Here is a 23859-nt window from a genome sequence, read left to right as displayed (position 1 = left end):
CTTTCCAATTGCACTATTAATATGTTCAATCCATGATAATTTTGAATCAAAGATAACACCTAGAAATTTTACGTTACTATGGACCGAATTGATTTGAGAACGAAATGAAAAATTAACAGGAGGACAATTTCGGCCTCTGAAAAAGACTAGAGCAGAGCTGTTAGAAGGTGACAAGTTGAAGGACAGAACTAAATTAATCTGAACTAGTGAATGAGTGAGTCACATCTAATGAAGTACTTCATTTGAATCTTTCATTCGTGAACTACTCATGTCTAGTTGGCATGGGATCAGCCATGGAGTGGTATTGGGATTGGCCATGGGGTAGTCATAGGATGGTCATGGGATTGACCATGGGGTGGTGGGTGGGCTTAATAATGTGTTGGTAATGGGGGCTGCCTTGGAAGCAGTCATAGTGGGTACTCTGATAGTGCGGTCTTTCGATTGAATTCAAAAATACGTGTTTACGTAATAGTTTTGAAATGTTTTGTGTGCGATTATTTTTGACTACTCGCTTTCGATTTCGAGCGGTCGCTTTTTAAAAATTGCCCCCTAGTTTGAGCCCCAGTCCTTCTTCACGAATCGTACTGGTCCATTTTGTCATTGTCTGCAGTGGAACACACCATGAGCATGATGTCACAAGTTGGGTTTGACTGCCCGCCTTCACTAATACTAAAGCGGTACACACTGATGTCTCATGGATTTTTGCTACTCAGAAGTAAGATCACAATACTAGTATTTATAATTGTGTCTTTGTAATTATACCTTATACCTACAATAATTTACATTGTGGGATTTGGCATTTCAGTACTTATTATAAAATAGTAACGGAATATTTCCTTCAAGAGCGAAAATCTACACTAAACGATACTGTAAAAATTAAGAATGCTGAATCCCAAAAACCAATCATACTGCTTATGTAGATATTTAGGCATTCTTCACCTTAACCTTACTAGAATTTAATTTTAATTGAATTTTTTGTAGCCTTCACTAACACCATTCGAGTGGAATCACGGGATTTGGTAGCTGCTCTGACCTGTTTAGTAATTCCAACCTGTAGGTTTTTCATGTAATCTGAAACTTGCCTTATTCGTACTTCTTGAAAATTTTCTGAAAACAAATCTTTATTATGGATAATGATTTATGAAAGACCGTGACAGGATAAGGGACCATCTTGTGCCTTTACAGCTTTTCGGCCTGATTTTATTTTCTGATGGGTCACGTCATTAGTAAGTGCTATCTGGGGTAGAGATGGGTAGTGAGTAAATACTCAAGAGTAAATACCGAGTAAATACTCAGTATTTACTCAATTTACCCGTATTTACTCGTTTATACCCAATTTGGTGGGTATAAACTATTTAGAGTGCTGACACTGCTGACAGGGTATAGAAATCTGAAATAAAGGTGTATTTTGTACTGGATTTAGTAGTCCAATTAGTAAAAAATATATTTTAAGAGGGGCGTTCCATACATGTAACTAAGTGTCACAATAAAAAAATCTGAAACCACCAACGTGTGGCACATCATTAAATTGGTCTTTAAAAATAACTTCAATGTTATTATGCACTTTTTTCGATAAATTTAATATTTTTGGGACAAAACCGTTTCCAAAGGCCAAAATAATGTTCATCCCTCTATAACTTTTGGAACAAAGTTTAATAAAATATGAAAAAATATCGGGAAAATAGACCCTAGAAAACACTTTGAGAAAAACATACTTTAAATATGATCGGTCGGGTCATTTTTGAGTTTTCATTAAAAAACTCTTCATAAAAGGACGTAAGTGCCGCGTAATCACGTAATTTAGCGTGTACGGGGATTTAGGATTCTAAAAGGCGGACCTGGGGATTCTATTCCAGTCCTCAGTCACTTATTTTAATGGGAGAGTTGAACCCAGCGTGGAACGACGCTTTCTAAGCAGCAGTTGACCGCAACTAGATGGGTAGTTAGTAAAAACCCACCAAATATTTACCTAAAATACCCGTATTTGCCGTATACCGTAACTATGTATTGAGTGTGGTTAAAATATGATGTTATTATAGTCGTTAGTTTTCAGGCTGGCCCTTTCGGTTAACTCTTTATCTATTGTAAGTAAAACCGCACGTGCTACTACCTGCAAAAAAAGAATCGCTAACTTTGACCGCGGATACTATACGACTATACTATGTATAGTCGTTAATTTTCAAGCTGGCCCTTGCAGCTAACTCATTGTCTATTGTAAGTAAAACCGCACGTGCTACCCACTCTATAAAAAACGGTTCGGTCAATTTAACCGGTTATTGAATTACAATTTCTATGAAACTTGCAATAAGATTCAAAATGAACTATGGAAAAATTGCGAGGCTGTGTGGAGTCCCTCTACGGTTACTGAGTTTCGGCGAGTCGAACGCTACAGAACCAGTCTAAAATATATTATGTCAACGAGATGCGTAACAAAGGCGCGTTATCCGATATAAAATGTATATATATCGGAGAGCGCACTTACACTGGTTTTTGAGCGTTGGCCTAGGGGGTCATCCATAAATTACATCACACGAATTTAGTGATTTCACATTTGGAAATCCCGTTCCCCCTCGTGTGACTTCACATATTTGACAATTTTGTTTTCAACGAAATTAGCAAATTGAATGAAATATAGTTATTTTAATAAAAATATTTAAAATAATAGGAATATTAAAAAATTTATGACACGAAACCAATACGATATATCGTTTCAAAAACTAGCTTATTTAGTTGTATCGCGAATACAAACAATCAAAACAATTTTCGACTACAAGTGAAGTTAAAGTGACGTCACAAAGTTTGTTACTCCTCTCCCCCGTGTCACAACATGTCACATTTTCTAGACCCCCTCCCCCTAAACGTGGGACGTAATTGATAGTTTTCCATTGTAATTGGCACGTATTTAACCGGTCAACTAATTAATCGAATTTGGGTAGTTTAAAAAAATAGAAATGGGTACTTTTTTATTTTTTATTAGCCTACTTTGGTGTCCCACTGCTGGGCAAAGGTCTCCCCTCGTTTTTTCCATTCGACCCTGTCATCAGCATTTTCCCACCATTTGGGGTAGAACGCGTCCAAGTTGTCCCACCATCTCCTTTTCGGTCTATCTGAACCCCGGCCTGCACCGTCTATGGTGTTCCGTGGGTCCCTCTCAGTAACCATTTTGGCCATGGGTACTAAAATTAATAAATTGGCAACAAAAACGGTGCCTTAAATTAATCAATATGAGTTGTATTTTTATGAATTTTGGCCACAGTGCCAGGAAAGACAGTGATAACCTGGAAAAGCTGGTAATCACTGGTAAAATCGAAGGCGATAAGCCGAGACGCAGGAGCCCAATGCGGTGGACAGACTAAATTCGCTCAGCCCTTGATGTAACGCTCCACGATGCCCTACACTCGGCTACAGACAGAAAGAAGTGGCGGCAAATTGTCCAAGAGAAGCTAGAAGTTACCTAGAAGTGACCACGACCCTCAGTGATGAGGAAACCGATGCAAGGAGGAGGAGGAGACCACATTTTAAAAAGAAAACGGCTATATATTTGAGGTTCATATAAATTATTGGCGCTAAAATATTAATACACAGCCAAATTATATTATTATATGCCCAATGAAAGTTCGTGTTTAATATTTTAGATTCCCGAATATTGATAAGCCAATAGCGTATTTTACTGTATTTAAAATTAATTATTTTACACCATGCATGAAATAAAGCACCAGAAGATTAATGGAGAAACGTAGACAGCAGTTATTATTAGACACAATTTCTATTTTAAAGCCCGTATAAAACTACAAAGAGTAGGTAATTTGATTGTGACGTCACATGCTAGTGTTTCATATACATTCCATAGTAGCAAAATCGTTTTGACAGTTCGAAAAAAGAACCTGATTTGACAAGTAGTCAAATACCCTATTAGAATTATATGCCAATGACCGAACCTTTTTTGCAGGTAGTAGCACGTGCGGTTTTACTTACAATAGACAAAGAGTTAGCCGTAAGAACTATACATACTATGTAACAATCGCCGCGATATCTGGTAAGAGCTATAATATTGTAAAGTATTTTCGTCGCAGTTTTATTTTAATAAACAACAGGTTAAAAACTGTATAATATGTGAATCAGCTTGCAACATGCACTTATCTAGAACGCAAGTAATTAAGTAACTTTGAAAGTAATTAAGTACCTTCTTATTTAAAACAAAATTGTTAACTATACTTTATCACGTATATATCCGCTAAATTCCAAATGACCTCTCACTGATAATCACATTTTTGCCAAAAACTAAGCGTAATAAGCTTCTTATAACAAAAATATCATTAATACACGTTAACACAATTAAATAAAAGCCAATTTAGTACTTAAATCTCACCAAAATATTGAAATTTTGTTAATAATCGTTTTTACTCACCAAAATGAGTAAATACGAGTATTTACTGTATGCTTTGAGTAAATACCGAGTAAATACTCAGTATTTACTCACCCCTACCCATCTCTAATCTGGGGGCACGGCAGTGCCCCCGCCAAGTCGAGCAAAACAAAGAGGCACGGCCGTACCATCCCTTTCTCGAAGCGATTCAGGCCATTTTTGACGTCCTGTAATTTTGTGCTGGCTAAATTTTCAGTGACATATGAGGCATAATATGGCTTAGATATATTCTCAAGAACAGTCAATTTGAACTTGTAGTTTAAGAATTATTGCACGTCAAAGTTCCTTAGTTTTGTCACTGACACACTCACTTAAGGTCATCATAATTCTAAGGTACTTCTAGCAGACCAACGAGTTTCAAATTTTAAACATAAGTAGTTTTTAACTTATCAAGCCATAAAAAACCTAAAAATATTCCAATATCAGTCACGTTTTAAAGATTTAAGAACTGCATAAGTAAGTTTGTAGTAACATATAAATATATGCCATTACAAAGTTACAGTTACTACAAATAGTGTGTAAATAAAATACGATGTGAGTATGAAGATGTTAGGCCAAGCAATAAGAAGGTATAGAGGGAAATGCTAGGAACACAATTTTTAACTTCGTAGCTTTGTTTGGACTAGTTAGGAGATAAACATATCAAAAGTCCCCGACCGTAACCCTGGTGCTGAGGGGGAGAATCAGAATCAGAAATAATTTATTACCTATTAGTGTTTACATCTTTCCGTTCCCGCAGGATTGTGTAAGCAATCTTGTGTCTAGAAAAGATCTGTGTAAGCTGAAGGTGTTGTGTCACAAGTGATGAGTTGAAGATGTTAGCATTTGTGCCTATTGGTGTTTCTTATGTTACACTTTTACATTTTATTTTATTCTAAGAGGACGAGGAGAGGAGGAGGAGGCATTCTGGACCGATTTTAAAAATTCATCTTTTGATTGTAAGTATATACAAACAGATTGGTCCCGTTTTTGTCAAAAAGCAGTTCTGATGATGGGATCCATGAGGAATCGAGGGAACTCCTCAAGTGTTAAAGGCATACATATAGTGATTTTAGTATTTTCATCAACAAATCAAGCACTTACATTTAAAAAAGTGACATTTGATGAAGTGGAACTGCTGATGATGATCAGAACGGAACTCTTCAATGACGAATAGTCCACGTTTGGCGATTTGTCCTCTTCGTTATGTTTGTTAAGCGAGTTAGGTTTTCAAGAAACATTTTTGTCAAGTTCGAGTTCTGATAATGGGATTCATGAGGAATCGAGGGAACTCCTCAAATGTGAAAGGCATACATATAGTGATTTTTGTATTTTTATAAACAAATCCAGCACTTCCATTTTAAAAAGTGACATTTGATGAAGTAGAACTGCTGATGATGATCAGAACGGAACTTTTCAATGACGCATAGTTCACGTTTGGCGATTTGTCCTCTTCGTTATGTTTGTTAAGCAAGTTAGGTTTTCAAGAAACATTTTTGTCAAGCTCGAGTTCTGATGATGGGATCCATGAGGAATCGAGGGAACTCAAAATGTGAAAGGCATACATATAGTGATTTTTGTATTTCTATAAACAAATCCAGCACTTCCATTTTAAAAAGTGACATTTGATGAAGTGGAACTGCTGATGATGATCAGAATGGAACTCTTTAATGACGCATAGTAACGTTTGGCGATTTGTCCTCTTCTGTATGTTTGTTAAGCAACTTAAGTTTTTAAGACATTTTTGTCAAGCTCGAGTTCTGATGACGAGACCCACGAGGAACCGAGGGAACTCCTCAAATGTGAAAGGCATACATACCTATAGTGATTTTTGTATTTTCATCAACAAATCCAGCATTTACATTCAAAAACGTGACATTTGATGAAGTGTAAACTGCTGATAATGATCAGAATGGAACTCTTCAATGACACATAGTTCACGTTTGGCGATTTGTTCTCTTCCTTATGGACCCAGACCTAAACTTGGACCCGGACTCGAACCCGGACCCGGACCGAACTCTGACCCAAACTTGGACCCGGCCAGCCGGACACGGACCCGGACTCTGATCCGGACCCAGACCCGGACCCGGAAATGCTACTAGAAAAGTGGGTTAGGTGGGTGGTTGGGTTTTGAACTGCGATTCTCACAGAACAGAACTGCTATCAGAAAAGTAGGTTAGGTTAGAGCTGTGATCCTTACAGAAACGAAATGCTATCAGAAAAGTAGGTTAGGTTAGGTTAGAACTGCGACCCTTACAGAAACGAAATGCTACTAGAAAAGTGGGTGGTTTTACCTCCTTTTCTACATTATTATGCAAAAGATGCTGTCTTTTTCATTTCATTGTCTGGAATCTAAGAGTGCACCATCAACAATATATGAACTTTCAGCGGCATCCCCCATTGAAGTCGGTTTTTTTTTCTTAAAAAATATTTAGTAATGGGTTAAATTCTCCGAGCGCCAGGTAAGCGTCCCCAGGTATGTTCAGGTCTTCTATTCCTAGCGATGCGATCTTGGCCAGCATTTTGTAATTCAGGTCGGCAACTCGGAGGTGCCATGCTTCTAGATCTGTCATTTCCCAGAGCGTCTCTGTGGATAGCCGTCTAGGGAATTGACCTGCACTCTTCAGCGCCATTCTATATTGCCTCTCGATTTTTGGAGGTTCGAGTTACTGTATCTGGATAATAACTGTACCACTCCATAGTCCATGATGGGAAGGATGCAGGCTTGAATTATGGCTAGTTTGACCTCAAGATCTGTCTTGGCGTGGAAGCCGATGATGGGTCCCAGAGCACCTCTTACCTGTTTTAGTTTCTTGACTACTTTGTCTGTGTGTGGGTTCATTTTAAGGGTCTTATCGAAGATGACTCCTAAATATTTTATATCTTTTTTGTATGTGAATGTTTGTTTTTTTATTTTAACCGTCGGCTTGAATTTCTTCTTTTTTGTGAACAGGATGCATTCTGTTTTTTGATGCAAGCTTGTAACAAAATTATATCACTTTTCATTTTGTATAAGTGGCCATGTCGCTCAGACGCATAGTTTCCGAGATATAATAGAAAAACCGAAAAATTTAACCTTTAAACCCCCCTCTACCCCTCAGCACCAGGGTTACGGTCGGGGACTTTTGATATGTTCATCTATGTTCATTTGATACCAAGTCGGTTATTTTAGTCAGTGCCAGGGGAAGTTAAAACTGCCGCCCGAAATGGCCTGCTCGCGGAAAAACTGACAACTTTAATGATATTTCTTTATTTTAAAAGGTAAAAAAACAACAGAAAATATATTTACTTTATTTATCTGTAAATAAATCAAAAAATGTATTTCCTCTTAATAAATTAAAAATGGCGACCAAATATTAAGAAAATTGTGAAATTTTCTAATTATTTTTTCCTTCTAATGAAAATAACAACTAAATATTCTATAATATTATAGTCACATATTTTCTTAATTTACTTAAATAAAATCTGATAGTATTATCTACAAAAAAACTTGACAATCCGTCGAGTAGTTTTTGAATTATATGCATTACAAAAAGCGCGTAACTGCCGTCCGAAACGTCCCGCTCGCGCCAATGAACTATGATAATTTTCTTTATTTTCAAACGTAAAAAAAGGACAGAAAATATATTTACTTACTTTAATTAAAGAGCTATAAATAAATAAATAAATAAAATTTAGATTTGTTAGTTATGAATTTAGTTTAGTAGTGCCACTGTATGTATCTTTTATGTAAATACAGTCTGTAAAAGGAGAAGAAAATGAAATCAGAACAAAGTATACCTAATACATATAATTAATTAAATATGCAGAGATGAACTACGTCAAATTGTTCCACCCAGTTTGGCGTAGTTCATCTATGCCTTTCGGTTTTGCAGCTGCCTTTGCATGTGCTGCATTGCACTGTGCAGGGTAGACCCATCCTCTGACACGTGGAGTGCATTGTTTTGCTGCCTATTTTATTTACTGCGATATTTCTTTCAAGGCTAACACACCACAACCACGTTTTGAAGCAAGACTTCTTTACTTTTGCATGGAAATGAGAAGTAGTGTCACACCCTGTAACGCCGTAAAGTCACGAAGAGCAGTCGACTTGTCAGGACTCAAAATATATTTGTCGGCGATGGATGAACGATCAAGTAGATTAATGATACTCGATGAATGCCATAGCTAAAACGATACAATTGATAAAAATACAAATAATAGGAATGTAGTGAGGTTGACTGCGACACTTTCCAATTCAAATCTGACTGACGGTTCCTCTCAGGATGCCAGCCCCTTTTGGGCTGTCATCAGAATCAGCCAGGAACCAATCCATTCAAGCAGCTGTTCGGGTCATATAACAGTCACTGTATCGCAGCCAAACACACTCAGGCATAGACAATTTCAATACTTGACATTCCATCAAACGCAGCAGTCATAAATTCATAATAGACGGTCTGCGACACGGCCATTCTGACCTTCCACACGTCCTCGTGGGTAGTATGCAAGAGTACTATGCAAGTAAAAACTCTACAGGAACGACAAGTTCACTCGGCTATCCTGATCACAATCATATGTGCAAACTGACTTTACATAAATTCGCTCAAAGAAGTCGAATTTTATTTAGTAACATAACAATGTCACAACAATTTCAAAGCCAAAACAAGTTCGCAATAACCCTATTTGCCTAGAGCTTTATTATCAGCAAAACGGAACAGGTTGTTTTACACTTTCGACTGACTAGTAGTAACCAATGAAAAATCACACTACTCATTGCGTAACCCGCAATCTGCATCATTGGCTAATCACCAATGAAAAACTACAGTACTCATTGCGTAACCCGCAATCTGCATCATTGGCTAACCACCATTGAAGAACTACAGTACTCATTGCGTAAACCCGCAATCTGTATCATTGGTTACCCACCAATGAAAAACTACTACTCATTGCGTAAACCCGCAATCTGCATCATTGGTTAACCACCAATGAAAAACCACTACTCATTGCGTAAACCCGTTTTATTATATTTAGAAATTCTTACAATACAAAAAGACAAACAGTTATTAATTATGATATAAATAAATATTTTCATTCCTATTACGTAGGATCAAAAGAGCTTGATTAGAAAAAAATATAATAGGCAGAAAAAAAGGCGTATTCTGTACAAAATTATGCATCGGACGGAACTAACTGTGGAACTTGTTTATATCTATCAGTCCAAAACAAAATAAATACATTGATTATGGCAAATGGCAATTAAAGTTGTTATTACGTCTATCCGGTTATGGGACATTTTCTACTCCACAGCTCAGCGCACCCGTCTTGGTCAATGGGAAACTAGTCTGGATATGCGGCAGATCCTTGCCCTTGAGCTTTTTCAAAGATAATATATATGACGGTCCAGGGTTATACTATCATCTCACGCTCAAGCCATCTGTTGATTTACTCTCTAAAACAAAACAGTCGCAAATTAAACAATATTACCTAACTTCCTTCTAACTAAACTCGCTTAAAATTGCTACCAGGGGTCTAAATTTGCCAGCTTTCAGCTTAAACAATATGTGAGGTTTTGCATCTATCATCTATGCTGAACTATGATTGTAATTTCGGACGCCATATAGCGTCTGCGGGACTTAAAGTGATAGAAAGATTAAATTATTATATTTGAATTTGGCAATAACTAGTACGCTTATTTTTTTTAAAGATTTATATATTTCTTACCTTGAAATAATTATTGTTTCTGGTTTTTACTACAACGGTAAAAATGGTAGTACGGTTTTAACCGAGTCTGTGCGAGGACGCATTTAGCATACGTTGCTCGCGCATATATAGTATAGTTTTAATTTTTAAAACTACTAAATAAAAATATATTAAGCAAATAAATCGTTAGTTTTATAAGAAAACTTTGATTTTTTGCGTTCAATGACTTTAATGACAGCATCGACATTAAAGATTTTCTCTATGTTCTTAGTTCTTACCAGCCAGCAAGTGCAAGAGGCACGTCAACCCTCTGTAGATTTTATAAACATAGACAAATACAAACTGAAATAGATAATAATTCATATCAAAAATAAATAATAATTTACATATAGGTAATAGTGTGACTACTTTATAAATACAAATCAAAATCTTTGATAAAATAATTTGATTTGTTCATTCCCGGACTTGTATAGACGAAGCCCAAAGTTGCTGTTGTAATATATTTTTATGTTAATTACTGGCAACTTTTACTGAACTCTTTGAGAACGGACAACACATAGAAGCTTATGGCGGGTCATATATTTCTAAGGAAGTCAATAGGCCTTGATAGTGAGTCATATTATGAATTAATGATTTAAAATAATCATTGCGAACTTGATCAAGCTCTGCATCATCATCGTCTATATTAGTTGAATGTAAAGCTTTTGGCATTTTCTCTAACCAATCGTGAGCATTTGAGAGATTATAGTTTACACGATCCAGCACGGCCGTCCTACAGGACAGGAGACAAGTTGTAACGCGCAACATGACAAAAGAAAAGGAATTTAAGTGCTCGGTCGGTCCTTATCTTACATCTACGGTCCTTATCATACATGAAATATGTAAAATCGGTTTTGCTGCAATTATTATATCGCCTCACCATTCGTTATTTTTTTATAACTAGTAACGAAAAGAAAACAATCATACAAAACACTTATGTTGGCCTACTCTCATGAAAATATTATTCAATTCAATTCAATTCAATTTATTTATTTAAGACAACACTGGCCCATAACGGTTAGTAACAATTAAGGTTAAAAACTAAGTGTTAGTGGAACACAAAAAACAGAAAACGACAAAACAAAAAAACAAAACAAAAACAGTCAGCAATAAAATTCTTACAACTCACCTACTAGCGGTTATGACACATTCAAAATGCCGCATTATAGGTGAGTCGTATCGGCCCGCAACAGTGGTCAGGATGGGGTTGGAGCTGGCCCGCACTCTGCAGAGCAACGAGGCAATTCTCTTGCGTATTATGGCATAGTAGTCATCCGTGTGAGCTTGCGCAAACATGCCCGATGCGCTGCAGAAACGGGACAGCCCCAACAACATCCTGAAACCATTATTATATTGGACGCGCAGGGAACTGATGGTCTTCTGCGTATAACTAGTCCAGAGGCTGCACGTGTAGAACACCTGACAATAGGCTTTAAATAACGTTACTTTTACCTGTGTTGGCTTCATCGTGCAAACCTCCTTATTAGCATGTTGCACGGACTGCTAGTGCCCTGCGCTCCCTTTCTATATCTAATTGGTCTTTAAGGTCGTCGGTGACATAGTGTCCAAGATATCTAAATGTGTACACGCGCTCGAGTATGTTATTATTAAGTTTTATGTCAGGTACACTTTCCGGTAGCTTGCCCCCGACGGCCTTAAATAGCATATATTCGCTTTTCTTAGCGTTATACCGTAAGCCATGTTTACTTACGTACTCTTCACATATGCTTAGTAGTTTTCTCAATGCCCTGACCGTTGGACTGAGCAGCACCATATCGTCTGCGTAGCTGATGTTGTTGATACTAACATCATCAACTCTGCATCCTACTGGAGTGCTGCTCAACCCCTCGTTAAGGTCGTTAACGTACAGGTTGAAGAGCTTGATCATAAATAAATAACTGTTATAAATAAATACTTAAGACCTACCCTTAAGTTCACCAATTTGTACCGCGTTCTCTGTTAATGCCGGCGGCCTAACCACACCCTTACCTTGCATCTTCGCCTCTTTATTAGTAGTCAGATTGAATTTACCATGTCTCTTTTCAAGTGTATGTCTAAACAAGTTCGTATCGACGTTTGAATGGGATGTGCACGCAGAATCAACAGGCCTTTGTTGTTTAAGTTCATTAATAACGTTGCATTTCTTTACACCTGAAACATTTAACGAAATTAATCCTACATCCATATCATTATCACGACGCGTTGATCTTGTATTAGCTTCACGGCAGTCTGAGGCTTTCTGACCAGGGCGATTACACCGGTAACAAGTAAACACTCTTTTCTTATGACTAGTTATGTCGTTTTCATAAAGGCGGTGAAAAGATGACGGACCTTTTCTTTCAGCGTTTATATTAGTACCTACGTACATAACATCGTTCTCAGTTGAGTTTTTCTTTCTGGATTCATATTCCTCCAATATTTTTACTTTGAGTATCTCTGGCTTCGGCAACTCGTCATGACTTTCGATAGCACATCGAAAATTAGCAAAACTAGGTGGTAAAGTATACAAAAGCATTATCGACAGTAAATCTTCATTAATATTTACATCCATAGACTCTAGTTTGTCCACCGCATCAAAAAATGAGCCTATCTCCTCACGAACATCTCCAGACTCACTCATCTTGTACATTAGGAGACGCTTCAATAACATGGCCTTCCTAGCAGGCCCGCGAGAAGCGTAAATAGATTTCAGTCGCAGCCATATCTCCCGCGAAGTCTTACAGTCTCTTACATGACGGAGCTCCGATGGACTGATGCACAGTATCAAATCCGCCCTCGCTTTAGCATCTTCAGTATCCCACTTATCTGATTCAGGTTGTTCAGCTGGCCTAGGTATCTTTCCATTAGTATATATCCAAAGGCCATTTTTCACTAGAGTAGCTTCTGCCTGTAGTTTCCAGCTTTCATAGTTTTCCTTCGACAAAGGGTCGATTTGTACAGTATTCATTCTTGTACTACTAGGCACGATTGTTTTATACTCACAAGAAAATTTTTGATCGTCATCGTAAATCGATTTTAGTACATTTCGCAACCAATCCTGGGCCCATAACCCTTGTGAGGGTTGCGGGCAGAGCAGCGCAAGGATTCTAGCGTTAAGGTTGCACAATTATGACGAATAAACACAGAAATATATAAAATTGATATATATATATATATAGAACATTTAAAAAAAAAATGAACAATCCTAATTGCGGGTATTAACTAAGTGTACAATATGTGCAAAGCACGAAGTAATTCGTTCCATAAAAACGGAAATATTCATGAAAAATCATTTTTCTTATTTATTTATTTTTGTTTAAAAATAAGATGAGGCGAATGCTGAAATTTTGTATAACAGTTACTAATGACGTGACCCATCATCAGAAACAAAATCAGGCCGAAAGGCTGTTAAGGCACAAGATGGTCCCTTACCCTGCTACGGCCTTTATCTTCATTTAATGGTTTACCCTGTAAGAAAATAATAGTCGGGGTACATGCGTTTGTTAATTTAACACTTTTAAACAATAAACCACAAATTTACATAACTTGGCTAGGATGCAGAGGCAATGCGGAGTTGCACATGGTGTAACATGGGCGACTATTCCATTATTAGTACTACTATTTCTAGTTACGAGAATCGAATAAAGTGCGACTTAGGCAAGTTTATCATAGCTAGTTGTCTGAAATGTTTATTATATAACAATGCAGTTATAACACATCTTATAATAAGACTATTACCATGGAATTAGGTTAATTTGTGTAAGATTAAAAGTTGATAATGTGCTTGTAATAATAATGACTTTTGATTTCAGCGGATTATTCGATATGGTTTGCCGTACCACTTCTTTTTATGAGCAAAATAGCTACGATCCTTTGGAACTACCAAGATATACTGATAGTATTAATAAGCATGGGATTGACTTCGCGATACAACACACTTAACCAATACATTGCCAAGTTCTCTACACCAAGCAAGGATTATCCTTGGAACCCTGTAAGCATCTGGAATTCAGTTCAAAATTCACACCGGTGACTTGACAAGGCTACAGTACTTACTGATGATGTAGTTTTACGATATTATAACAGACAACTCTGGAAGTTGTATATTTTTGAACAACTGTTTAGACCATTTTATACTAAAAATACAAAGTACCAAACTAACTGCTTCTGTGGCTGGTTTGAACATTTCTGTGACGGACCATAATACCATCATTTTATCTTTAACGGGATACAAAGCTTTTCAAAAAACCCCTAAAATTTATACAACTTACGACTATAGTAAAGCCCTTGTATTGTATTGTAGTTCGGGCGATTTTCCGCAACTCGACGACTGGCGCCTATTTTGCGTGACATGGGGGTGGGCTAGTCCTGCCAGCCCAGCTCCTCGAGGAAACCTATCAAACCTTTGATGTTGAGTTGGACCTCGGGGAGGTCTCTCGGGGATCCGAGATGTTTTGCCCTGTATCCCCATACTGCATTCCAGCACCACGTGAGAGGCTGTTTCTTCTGTCTCCATGCATCCTCTGCATAGGGGACTGTCTGTGACACCTGTTATAAAAAGATGTTTGTTAAATAGTCCATGACCTGTTATGACACTGGTTACCATGCTCAGTCGGGTCTTTCCTAATCGAAGGAGCACCCTTGTGAGCTTTCCGTTGATGCCAGGCATGGCTTGTTTGGCCTGTCTGCATCCAGTCTGGTTTAGCCAATGTTCTGTGTGTAGTTTCCCTGTACGTGCCAGCAGCATTGAGCGTACCTTGCTAAACGGTATCGGGAGGACGGTTCTGGGCCAATCGCTCCCGCACTCGATCCTTGCCTGGATCCGCTGTGTCCTTTGATCCATTGTAGGGTGATCTTATTGTTATGACATACCTCCATTAGTCGTTCGTGGCATTCGTGTATAATAACATTTAAAACTTTCGCGGTTTAAACACATATTAAATCACATTTAGAAACGGGTCTATCGCGAATTTATTTTGTTACCTTTATTTACCGACGTTTCGACACAGGTTTCACTGGTCGTGGTCGCGGCTAACTGACGTCCCAGCAAAATGTCAAAACAGAGATTTGTGTGACTACCCCACGAAAAGTGCATTTAAAGTTCGAGGTAGACATCACATTTTCAAACCACCCACTACACATAAAAGTTAATTAAAGGTAAGGTAAGGTAACAAAATAAATTCGCGATAGACCCGTTTCTAAATGTGATTTAATTCGTGTATAAGTTTGGATGTGACTATATGACTTTTTAGAGCCATCAAGACTGCTCTACTGTCGGAGAGTATGCGGATGGAGGATCCTACTACCTTCCTTGCAGTGATGACAGCAGCCGCGTTTATGATGCCCATGCAATCAGCTTGGAATACCGAGTTATGGGCTCCTAGCGGAGTGGTGATTGACATGTTCAGGTCTTCTGAGAAGGTTCCAAAGCCCGATCCGCTGTCTGTTTTGGTCCCATCAGTGAAGATTCTGAGCTCCCGAGGATTGTGTCCTTCGTAATTGTCGTCCTCGAATAACTGTATTTTGTACCTTTTGTCGAAGATAGCTTGTTTATGAATCCGATCCGTGCCCGAATTGAACACTGGAAATTCGTCATATACCTTATCCAGGCAAGTTGTGTGAAGAGCTCCTATGATGTTGGACCATATATTAAGGGCTCGCAGCCTTACCGCTGAGAGTCTGGCCTCTTGTTGTATGTGTAGGTGCAGCGGTGGAAGGCTTAACATGACCTCCATGGCTGCAGTCGGTGTGGACCTCGTACAGCCAGTGGTGGCCGCGCATGCGAGCCTTTGGAGTCTTTGTAGCTTGTCTCGTACGTTGCCTAGGTTTGTTCTTAGTAAAGCCCTTACAAACTTACAAAATAAAAACCTAGTATCTCCTATTAAGTAGTGATCCTCATTTTATTATTGTTCAACTAACAAAAAACATTCAAAACTCATTGGCTGAAAGTAAAAAGAATCATAAAACCATGGATTACTCCTGGAATCTTGCGCTGTATCCACAATAGAAATAAAATGCAACTAAAACTTCGCTCAGACCCACACAATATAATCCTGAAGATTACATTTACTACATATCGTAACTATTGCAATAATCTTATTAAAAAAATAAAACGGAATTATGAAAGGGAAAAACTTGCAAGTTCGATGAAAAACTCCAAAGCACTTTGGAACTCAATTAAATCAATTACTCACTATAAAATAGACAAAAATAATAATAATGAGCTATTAAAATGTAAATCTTCTCCTCAAAATGCAGTTAATTACGTAAATAACTATTTTGCTAATGTTGGTAAAAATTTAGCCGAAGAAATCAGAACCGTAGTCAATTTCCTCCTCTAGTAGAGTAATTCAATCACTAAAATCCAATCTTTCCTCATTTTTTCTTAGTAGCACTGATCTCCATGAAGTGGACAAATTACTAATGAACCTTAAGACTAAAAGTGCTCCAGGACTAGACATCATCCCCACAGAATTTCTCAAACTCTCCAGACATCTCGTGGTTCCAGTAATCAGTCACTTGGCAAATCAATGTTTTATAAATGGAGTTATTTCATCAGCTCTTAAGAAAGCTATAATCACGCCAGTGTACAAGAGTGGAAAAAGAGATGATGTCAACAACTACAGACCTGTTTCTGTTCTTCCTGCAATCTCCAAAATTTTAGAAAAACTTATTAATACTAGATTGATTTCATATTTAGATAAATATAAAATTATATCTAGTTCCCAATTTGGCTTCAGAAAGGGCAAGTCTACTGAAGATGCAGTGCTAGCGCTCACCTCACTAATAACTAAGTATGTAGATAAAGGCGACCGGTGTATGGCAGTCTTTTTGGACCTCAAAAAAGCCTTTGACACCGTGTCGGTTCCTACTCTTGTGCACAATTAGAGATGATTGGAATTAGAGGCAAACCTTTAGATCTGTTGAGTGATTACCTGCAAAATCGGGAACAGCGAGTCAAAATTGACGATTACGTAAGCCACGACTCAGACATATCTTATGGCGTTCCTCAAGGCAGTGTACTTGGGCCTACGCTGTTCTTGATTTACATTAATGATCTGACTAATATGCTTGTAAAAGATGGACATGTGTTTTCATATGCAGACGACACGGTTTTAGTGTTTCGCGGAAAGTCTTTGTATAATTTGATTTGGCGCTGAATTTGGTCTAAGCAAAGTATCAAATTGGCTAACATGTAATCTTCTTATGCTAAACACCACAAAAACAACCTATATCTGCTTTACGAAAACCATAAGTAGTCAACCATCTGACAATTACACCCTAAAATACACACGTGTGATCTTATTAATTCGCCGGATTGTAATTGCGCGCAAATAGATAAAGTTAACTCTACTACATACCTTGGCATTATAATTGACCAACGCCTTTCATGGTACTCACATATTGAATATGTAAATAATAGAATTAGGAAACTGAACTGGATTTTTAAAACTCTAAGACATGTAGCTTCAAGGCCTTTACTTAACCAACTTTATACTGCTCTAGCCCAATCTGTAATTTGCTACTATATTACTGTTTGGGGAGGGGCGGCAAAAACCAAATTTCTCGAAGTAGAGAGAGGACAGAGAAGCTTAATTAAGGTCATGTATTTTAAACATTATAGATACCCTACTAAAGAGCTTTACAAAATTTCCGAACTATTTTCAATTAGAAAGCTGTTTAAAATCTGCTTACAATCAGTTCTAAAATTACATAAGCTAGCCATACACGCACGGATTTTCCCGTCGGATCTGCCTGAAAGATGTGTCTGGCGGACACATCCGTCAATGTGTGGCGAGAAATAGACACAGATTTTCCGCCGGATGCCCGTCCGCTGCAGGGCTCGGAACCGGTATTCAAATATCGGTTAATATCGTTCCTAAACCGTTATTTTATTTCGTTCTTTAATAAACCGGTTAATTGATGGACTTTAAAATTTAGTTCTCTCTCCTTACCGGTTAGTTGAGAGAATGATTTTTTTTGTTTTTGAGAAAACGATATAATAACGGTTAATCTCAGCCGTCTACAATTCTCCGAATTCTCGATGTTGACTTGACAGTGCTGTTGCTTGCTGACTGAATTATTTATTTTTTATACTTTTTAGGCGTGTGACTTTTGACTGTTGGTGTGCATTTAAAATGGATTCACAAAGTTTTAAATATGTTCCGGAAAGTGAATCATTTTTAAATGAAGAAGAAACTGATAATTTCGATTCTGACAACTGTATGTAAAATTAGTACGTTCACATTTTTTTGATAATCTGAGTCTGAAAGAATATACCTAACGCTCTTATTTGATATAGCGTTCACGCCTCACTCACTCACTTTAGTATTACAGAGTATTAAATCAATTAAATGAAAGGCAACGGCGTTCATGCATGACCGATTTAGATATTCTGTATGTGACGGTGGGTACGTGAACTTATTTTTATACCTACCTAATAGTACCTACATACATTCCATTCTTACTGTCAGATAGTACATTACTACAGAGGCCGTGAAGTAAGCTTTTCATGCCGAGGTATGTACCTATATAGTGCTTTTCTGAAACATGCAATGAAATAATAATACAAACATGATGATGATGATGATGATTGTTTCATGTCGTAATGTGTGTGTGTGTATGGTTTCAGGGTTATTCAGTGCGTAGAGTGTCGAGGAGGAACAAAAATTTTATTATTTTTGCGCTACGACGCATGGTTTAGGAGATACAGCGCTATAAAGATTTTTTTTTCTTTTTTTTTTCTTTTTTGATTTTCACTGTATTGTTTGTATATTACTTTGGGGTTTCATAGTGGGTAACGAAAATTGTATTATTTTTGCGCTACGACGCATGGTTTAGGAGATAAAGCCTTATAAAAAAAATATGTTTTTTTTTTCAACAATAAATTAAGGGTCATCCAGAGGGGAACAAAATTTTTTTTTTTTTTTTTGGGGTCACCAACAGACAATACATCATGAAAAAACAATCTGTAGCTTACATAACATTGAGGTTAGATGTTTGTCCAATTATAGGTAAGGTAAAAAATAAATATTTGAAAACAAAAAAACCCAAAAAAACAAAAAATAATCTTTTATAGGGCTGTATCTCCTAAACCATGCCTCGTAGCGCAAAAATAATAACATTTTCGTTCCCCTTTAAGCAACCCCTAATTCATATTTAAAAAAAAGAAGAAAAAAAACTATGAGGGCTGTATCTTCTAAATCGTGCATCATAGCGCAAAAATAATGAAATTTTCGTTTCCCTTTATTACCCCACGCACTGAATAACCTATCACATTAGGTCATGAAACAATCATCATCATCATAATATTTGTATTATTATTTCATTGCATGTTTGAGAAAAGCTCTATACATACCTCGGCGTAAAAAGGGGTTTCCGGCCTCATCGGCAACCCTTTACTTCACGGCCTCTGTAGCAATGTACTATTATCGTAGTATTTCCTTCGTCCATTCGACAACAGCCGTACCTTATGTGTTAATAGGTACATGAATAATTATAGCCACATATTGCTATTTTATGTTGGCACCTTTTTATTTCGAATTGGAAGAAGAATGAGGAAAAATAAAAAGTTAATGCGTCAAAAAGGCATTGTATGTGTCGATCTTGCAGCCGGGTTCCCAAATTTCATTACGTTATCACGTACATAAGGACCGGTCCGGACCGTCACATAAGGCCTGGATACAGTATGAACGCCAGGATAATATATACATACTCGACCAATGTACAATACATATTCTATTATCTTATATGTATGTATTAAATACATACGTTACTTATTATCTCTTTATAATGTTACTATTGTAAGTGCACATAGCCTAAACTAAATATAAAACTGAATACTAAATTTGTTGGTTTTCAATAAATCATAAAAATTATTAATAATATTTCATTCTATAATTAATATAACTATTTAAACTGTTACCAAAGTTATTCTATTACAATTATATGATTACTATGTATAAACACATGTAAAAACACTAGTTCTCATATAAAACTAACTTTAAGAAGAAAACCGAATCTTTGAGTTATTGAATTGTTTGAGTGATCGAATTATTGAGTTATAGAGTAATTGAATATTTGAGTAAAGATTTAAGAATCCAATAATCTTTGAGTTATTGAATCTGAGCTATTGAATAATTGAATCTTTGAGTTATTGAAGAGTTATTGAATTATTTGAGTTATTGAATGATTTGAGTTATTGAATAATTTGAGTTACTGTAATATTGAACCTTTGAGTTATTGAATAATTGAATCTTTGAGTTATTGAATAATTGAATCTTTGAGTAACTGAATTATTGAATCTTTGAGTTATTGAATTATTGAATCTTTGAGTTATTGAAGAGTTGAATCATTAAATTGTTAAATTATTGAAGCATCGAGTAACTACATTGTTATTAGAAACTTGTTGAGCCTCTTAACTTTTAATTTGAGTGTATAGATAGTACTGAAGATATGAAGGGGCTCCATTACTGTTATTAGATTATATGCGGCTACTGCCTAATTGGTTGGAGACATGAAGTAGCTCCAGTATTGTGATATTTGTGATTAGTTATATGAGGCAGTATTGGAGACATGAAGGGGGCTACAGTATTGTGATTAGTTATATGAGATTGATAAGGTAGCACATTTAAAAAATAAACTGTATGAAGAAAAAACAGGAGAAATAATGTGCTACACTTACAATGAGTCAAAAAAAAAAAAGATCGAAATAGATGTTATGTGGTGAGACACGTTTGTGTCAAGAGAGTGACAATGTAAGTAGCACATTAAAAAAACAAACTGAATGGAAAAAAAAGAGAAAATGTGCTACACTTACCAAAAAAAAAAGATGAGAGAGTTATGTGGTGAGACACGTTTGTGTCATGAGAGTGATTAGGCAAGTAGCACATTAAAAACAAACTGAATCAAAAAACAAGAGAAATAATGTGCTACACCTAAAATGAGTAAAAAAAGAGATAGAAATATGTTTTTTTTTAATGAAATAGGAGGCAAACGAGCAGACGGATCACCTGATGGTAAGCGATTACCGTCGCCCATGGACACCCGCAACACCAGAGGGGTTGTAAGTGCGTTGCCGGCCTTTATGATGGGAATACGCTCTTTTCTTGAAGGTTTGAAGGTCATATCGGTCCGGAAATACCGCAGGCGACAGTTATGTTATGTATGTTCTTTATATGTGATGATGCATAAAAAAATATTTTAAAAAAAAGCTGTATTTGATACAATAAAAAAATGTGATGTTGGATTTATATTAAAAAAAAAACTATGTATTTAGACGGATACATGTATATTATTCAATTTGAAATAATCATATGAATATATAGATTAAATCAATAGGTAATAATAAAATATGTACATATATAAAGACAGACAAAGCAATTGTACTACATGAGTAATAAAGTATTTTTTTTCTGAATGCCCGATGATTTAACATGCCGAGTGTAAGATTAGATGATAACCGTGATTAGTTTGACTGTGCATGAGGACATGCACAATGTCAGGATGGACGAGTGTAAGATTGTTTAAAATTACTAATTATTCGAAAAAGATTTTATGAAATAAAGAGTTGAATAATCATTGTCAATCTATAATTCAATAAATTTAAAAGTAAAGTTATTGATTGTTAACATTTGTAAATTGAAGGTAGTTTAAGGAAGAGATAAAATGCGACTGGCATGGCGGTTAACGGGCAGAGGTGAAGGGAGGACGATTGTGAAGGGAGGTGATTGGATGTTGAACTGTAACGGAATATTGTGATCAAGAAATATATTGTTGTTATGTAAGCTGGAGCTTTTCTTACAATAGTGTATTAGTGAAATATATAATATTTTATTGGCTTTCGTTTAATACCCCACACGTGTATGTGCAATGCATAGTTTGGGTGCAAAATGCAATATTCGCAACGAGGCGGGAGTCATTTTGATGACGTCATTCCGCTGAAGTAGATGGTTGGCGCCGCTGTCTCCCGGCAGTTTTGGAGACCCAGTACCATGCCCAACAACATACAAAAATTTGGAAGCGGTTTCCGGATCTGAACTATCTCTTCGACCGTTTCCCATAAGGCATAGTACTAGCGATCAGCTCTGCCTTTCTTCCAACTGTATTCATTACACATGGATGTCGGCTCAACTGATAAAAGTACAAACATAGTCCCATTTATTTTTGGGTTACTTCCGGACAAGAGACAAGAAACGTATGTTCGATTTTTTAATTTAATAAAAGAAGAAATGTCTGTAAGCGTACTGAACTTCAAATGCGATTTCGAATTAACGGCCATGAACGCTATAAAAATAGTTTTATCCAAATTGCACAATTTTTGGCTGTTTCTACCATTAAAACAAAGCCATGGCGAAACGCTAAATCATATAAGTTAAAAGAATCAAAAGAAAATCAAAAATTATCAGCTTGATATCTTACCTGCCTTTGTTGCCCGAAAGGTTAATTAAAAACACATGGTTGTCCATAATAAACCAAGGAAAAGTCATTGACAGTGATAAATTTTCAACTTTTGAAAATTAGTACATATTATAATAAGCAGTGGTTGCCCCTTATTAATGAAAACATTCTAAGCTGTGCGTGCCAACCTCACAGAACAACTAATCCCGTCGAGGGTTGGCACCATCGCATAAATGCAAGATTCGGCAGAAAGCACCCGCCCTTTTTTTAATTTTTCTCAAAATTAAAAAAGAAGTATAATGAAATCATTTTTTTTTTCATCAAGACCACCGTGCACCGTATAATGAAATCATGTTTTACGTGCCAAAAAAAATGGACGGAATCGTCATATACGTGTGGATCCACTTCTAACAAAATTGGTTCATGAAGTTGAATCTGAGAAGATCTCCCCGTCAGTTTTTCTAAAAAAAATTATTTCGTACAAGGTCGCGGAACGAAAAAAGTAGATTGAAGTGAATTTAGCTAGAAGTGGCTTTGTTAAATTTATTAAGATATGTTTATGTTTACTAAGCTACTCGTAAGTTATGAAGTCTAGTGAAGTTATTATTGCTAAGTTTAAATTTATTTTTATTATAAGCTATTTCCATTTTTCATTTTGTTTCGTTATGAATCGTGATACCAAAGCAATTTGGATATTTTTTAACAGCTAAACACCACGTCATAACCGTGAGCATTAAGGTTCTAAGACCCAACCAAGCCTCTCTACGTGGTTTTTTTTTTCCTCTCAGATCCATAAAAAAAATGGGCTAAGGGAAATTTTTCAAAATTTGATTAGTTTTTCGTACAAACCTCACGTAGGGAGAGTCTTTGAGGCACTGATTTCGAAATATCGAAATATTAACATTAATGGTTAAATCAACAATTGGTCATTTCCGGAAGTGATGATAACTATAACTGGGCAATTTACAAAAATGTACTTTCAAGAATTAGTCATTATAGAAATATAGTCATTAACTAGAAATAGTTATTTTACAAAGTGAGTAATTCTTGGATTGGGTAATATTACAAGTAGACATCGTATTAAGAGGACATACTGTGTGGTGTACATTTTGCGAAGAGGGCATTTTGAATAGTGGACATTAATAAAAGTGGTCATTTTCATTTGTGGTCCTTCGTATAAATAATGTATCTTACTGTAATAATATAAATGTTTTATACGTATGTATTTTAACATTATATCTATTTTCTTAGTAGGTAGGTCCATAACATGTCGCCAAAAGCGACTAAAAATAATACTGAGTTAAACCGTAATGATCTAAATATTTTGAAATATGTCTCACGATAGTTTAATTTCGATG

The 23859-nt window shown here is 36.4% G+C and overlaps 1 protein-coding gene across 2 annotated transcripts in view; it reads left to right on the top strand.

Annotated features, from left to right (window-relative positions):
• The window catches only part of LOC134754888 (gustatory receptor 5a for trehalose-like), a 75533-nt gene that overhangs the window by 27121 nt on the left and 24553 nt on the right, over positions 1-23859 (top strand). For both annotated transcript variants that reach the window (XM_063691352.1, XM_063691353.1), the window contains exons 5-6: positions 611-715; positions 13915-14096. In XM_063691352.1, the coding sequence (XP_063547422.1) occupies positions 611-715; positions 13915-14096 (287 nt within the window). The remainder of the gene's footprint in view (positions 1-610; positions 716-13914; positions 14097-23859) is intronic.

The sequence above is a fragment of the Cydia strobilella genome, chromosome Z, assembly GCF_947568885.1.
Source record: "Cydia strobilella chromosome Z, ilCydStro3.1, whole genome shotgun sequence".
Taxonomy (NCBI): Eukaryota; Metazoa; Arthropoda; class Insecta; order Lepidoptera; family Tortricidae; genus Cydia; species Cydia strobilella.
The sequence above is the reverse complement of the archived record's forward strand: the minus strand, read 5'-3'. Positions and strand labels throughout refer to the sequence as shown.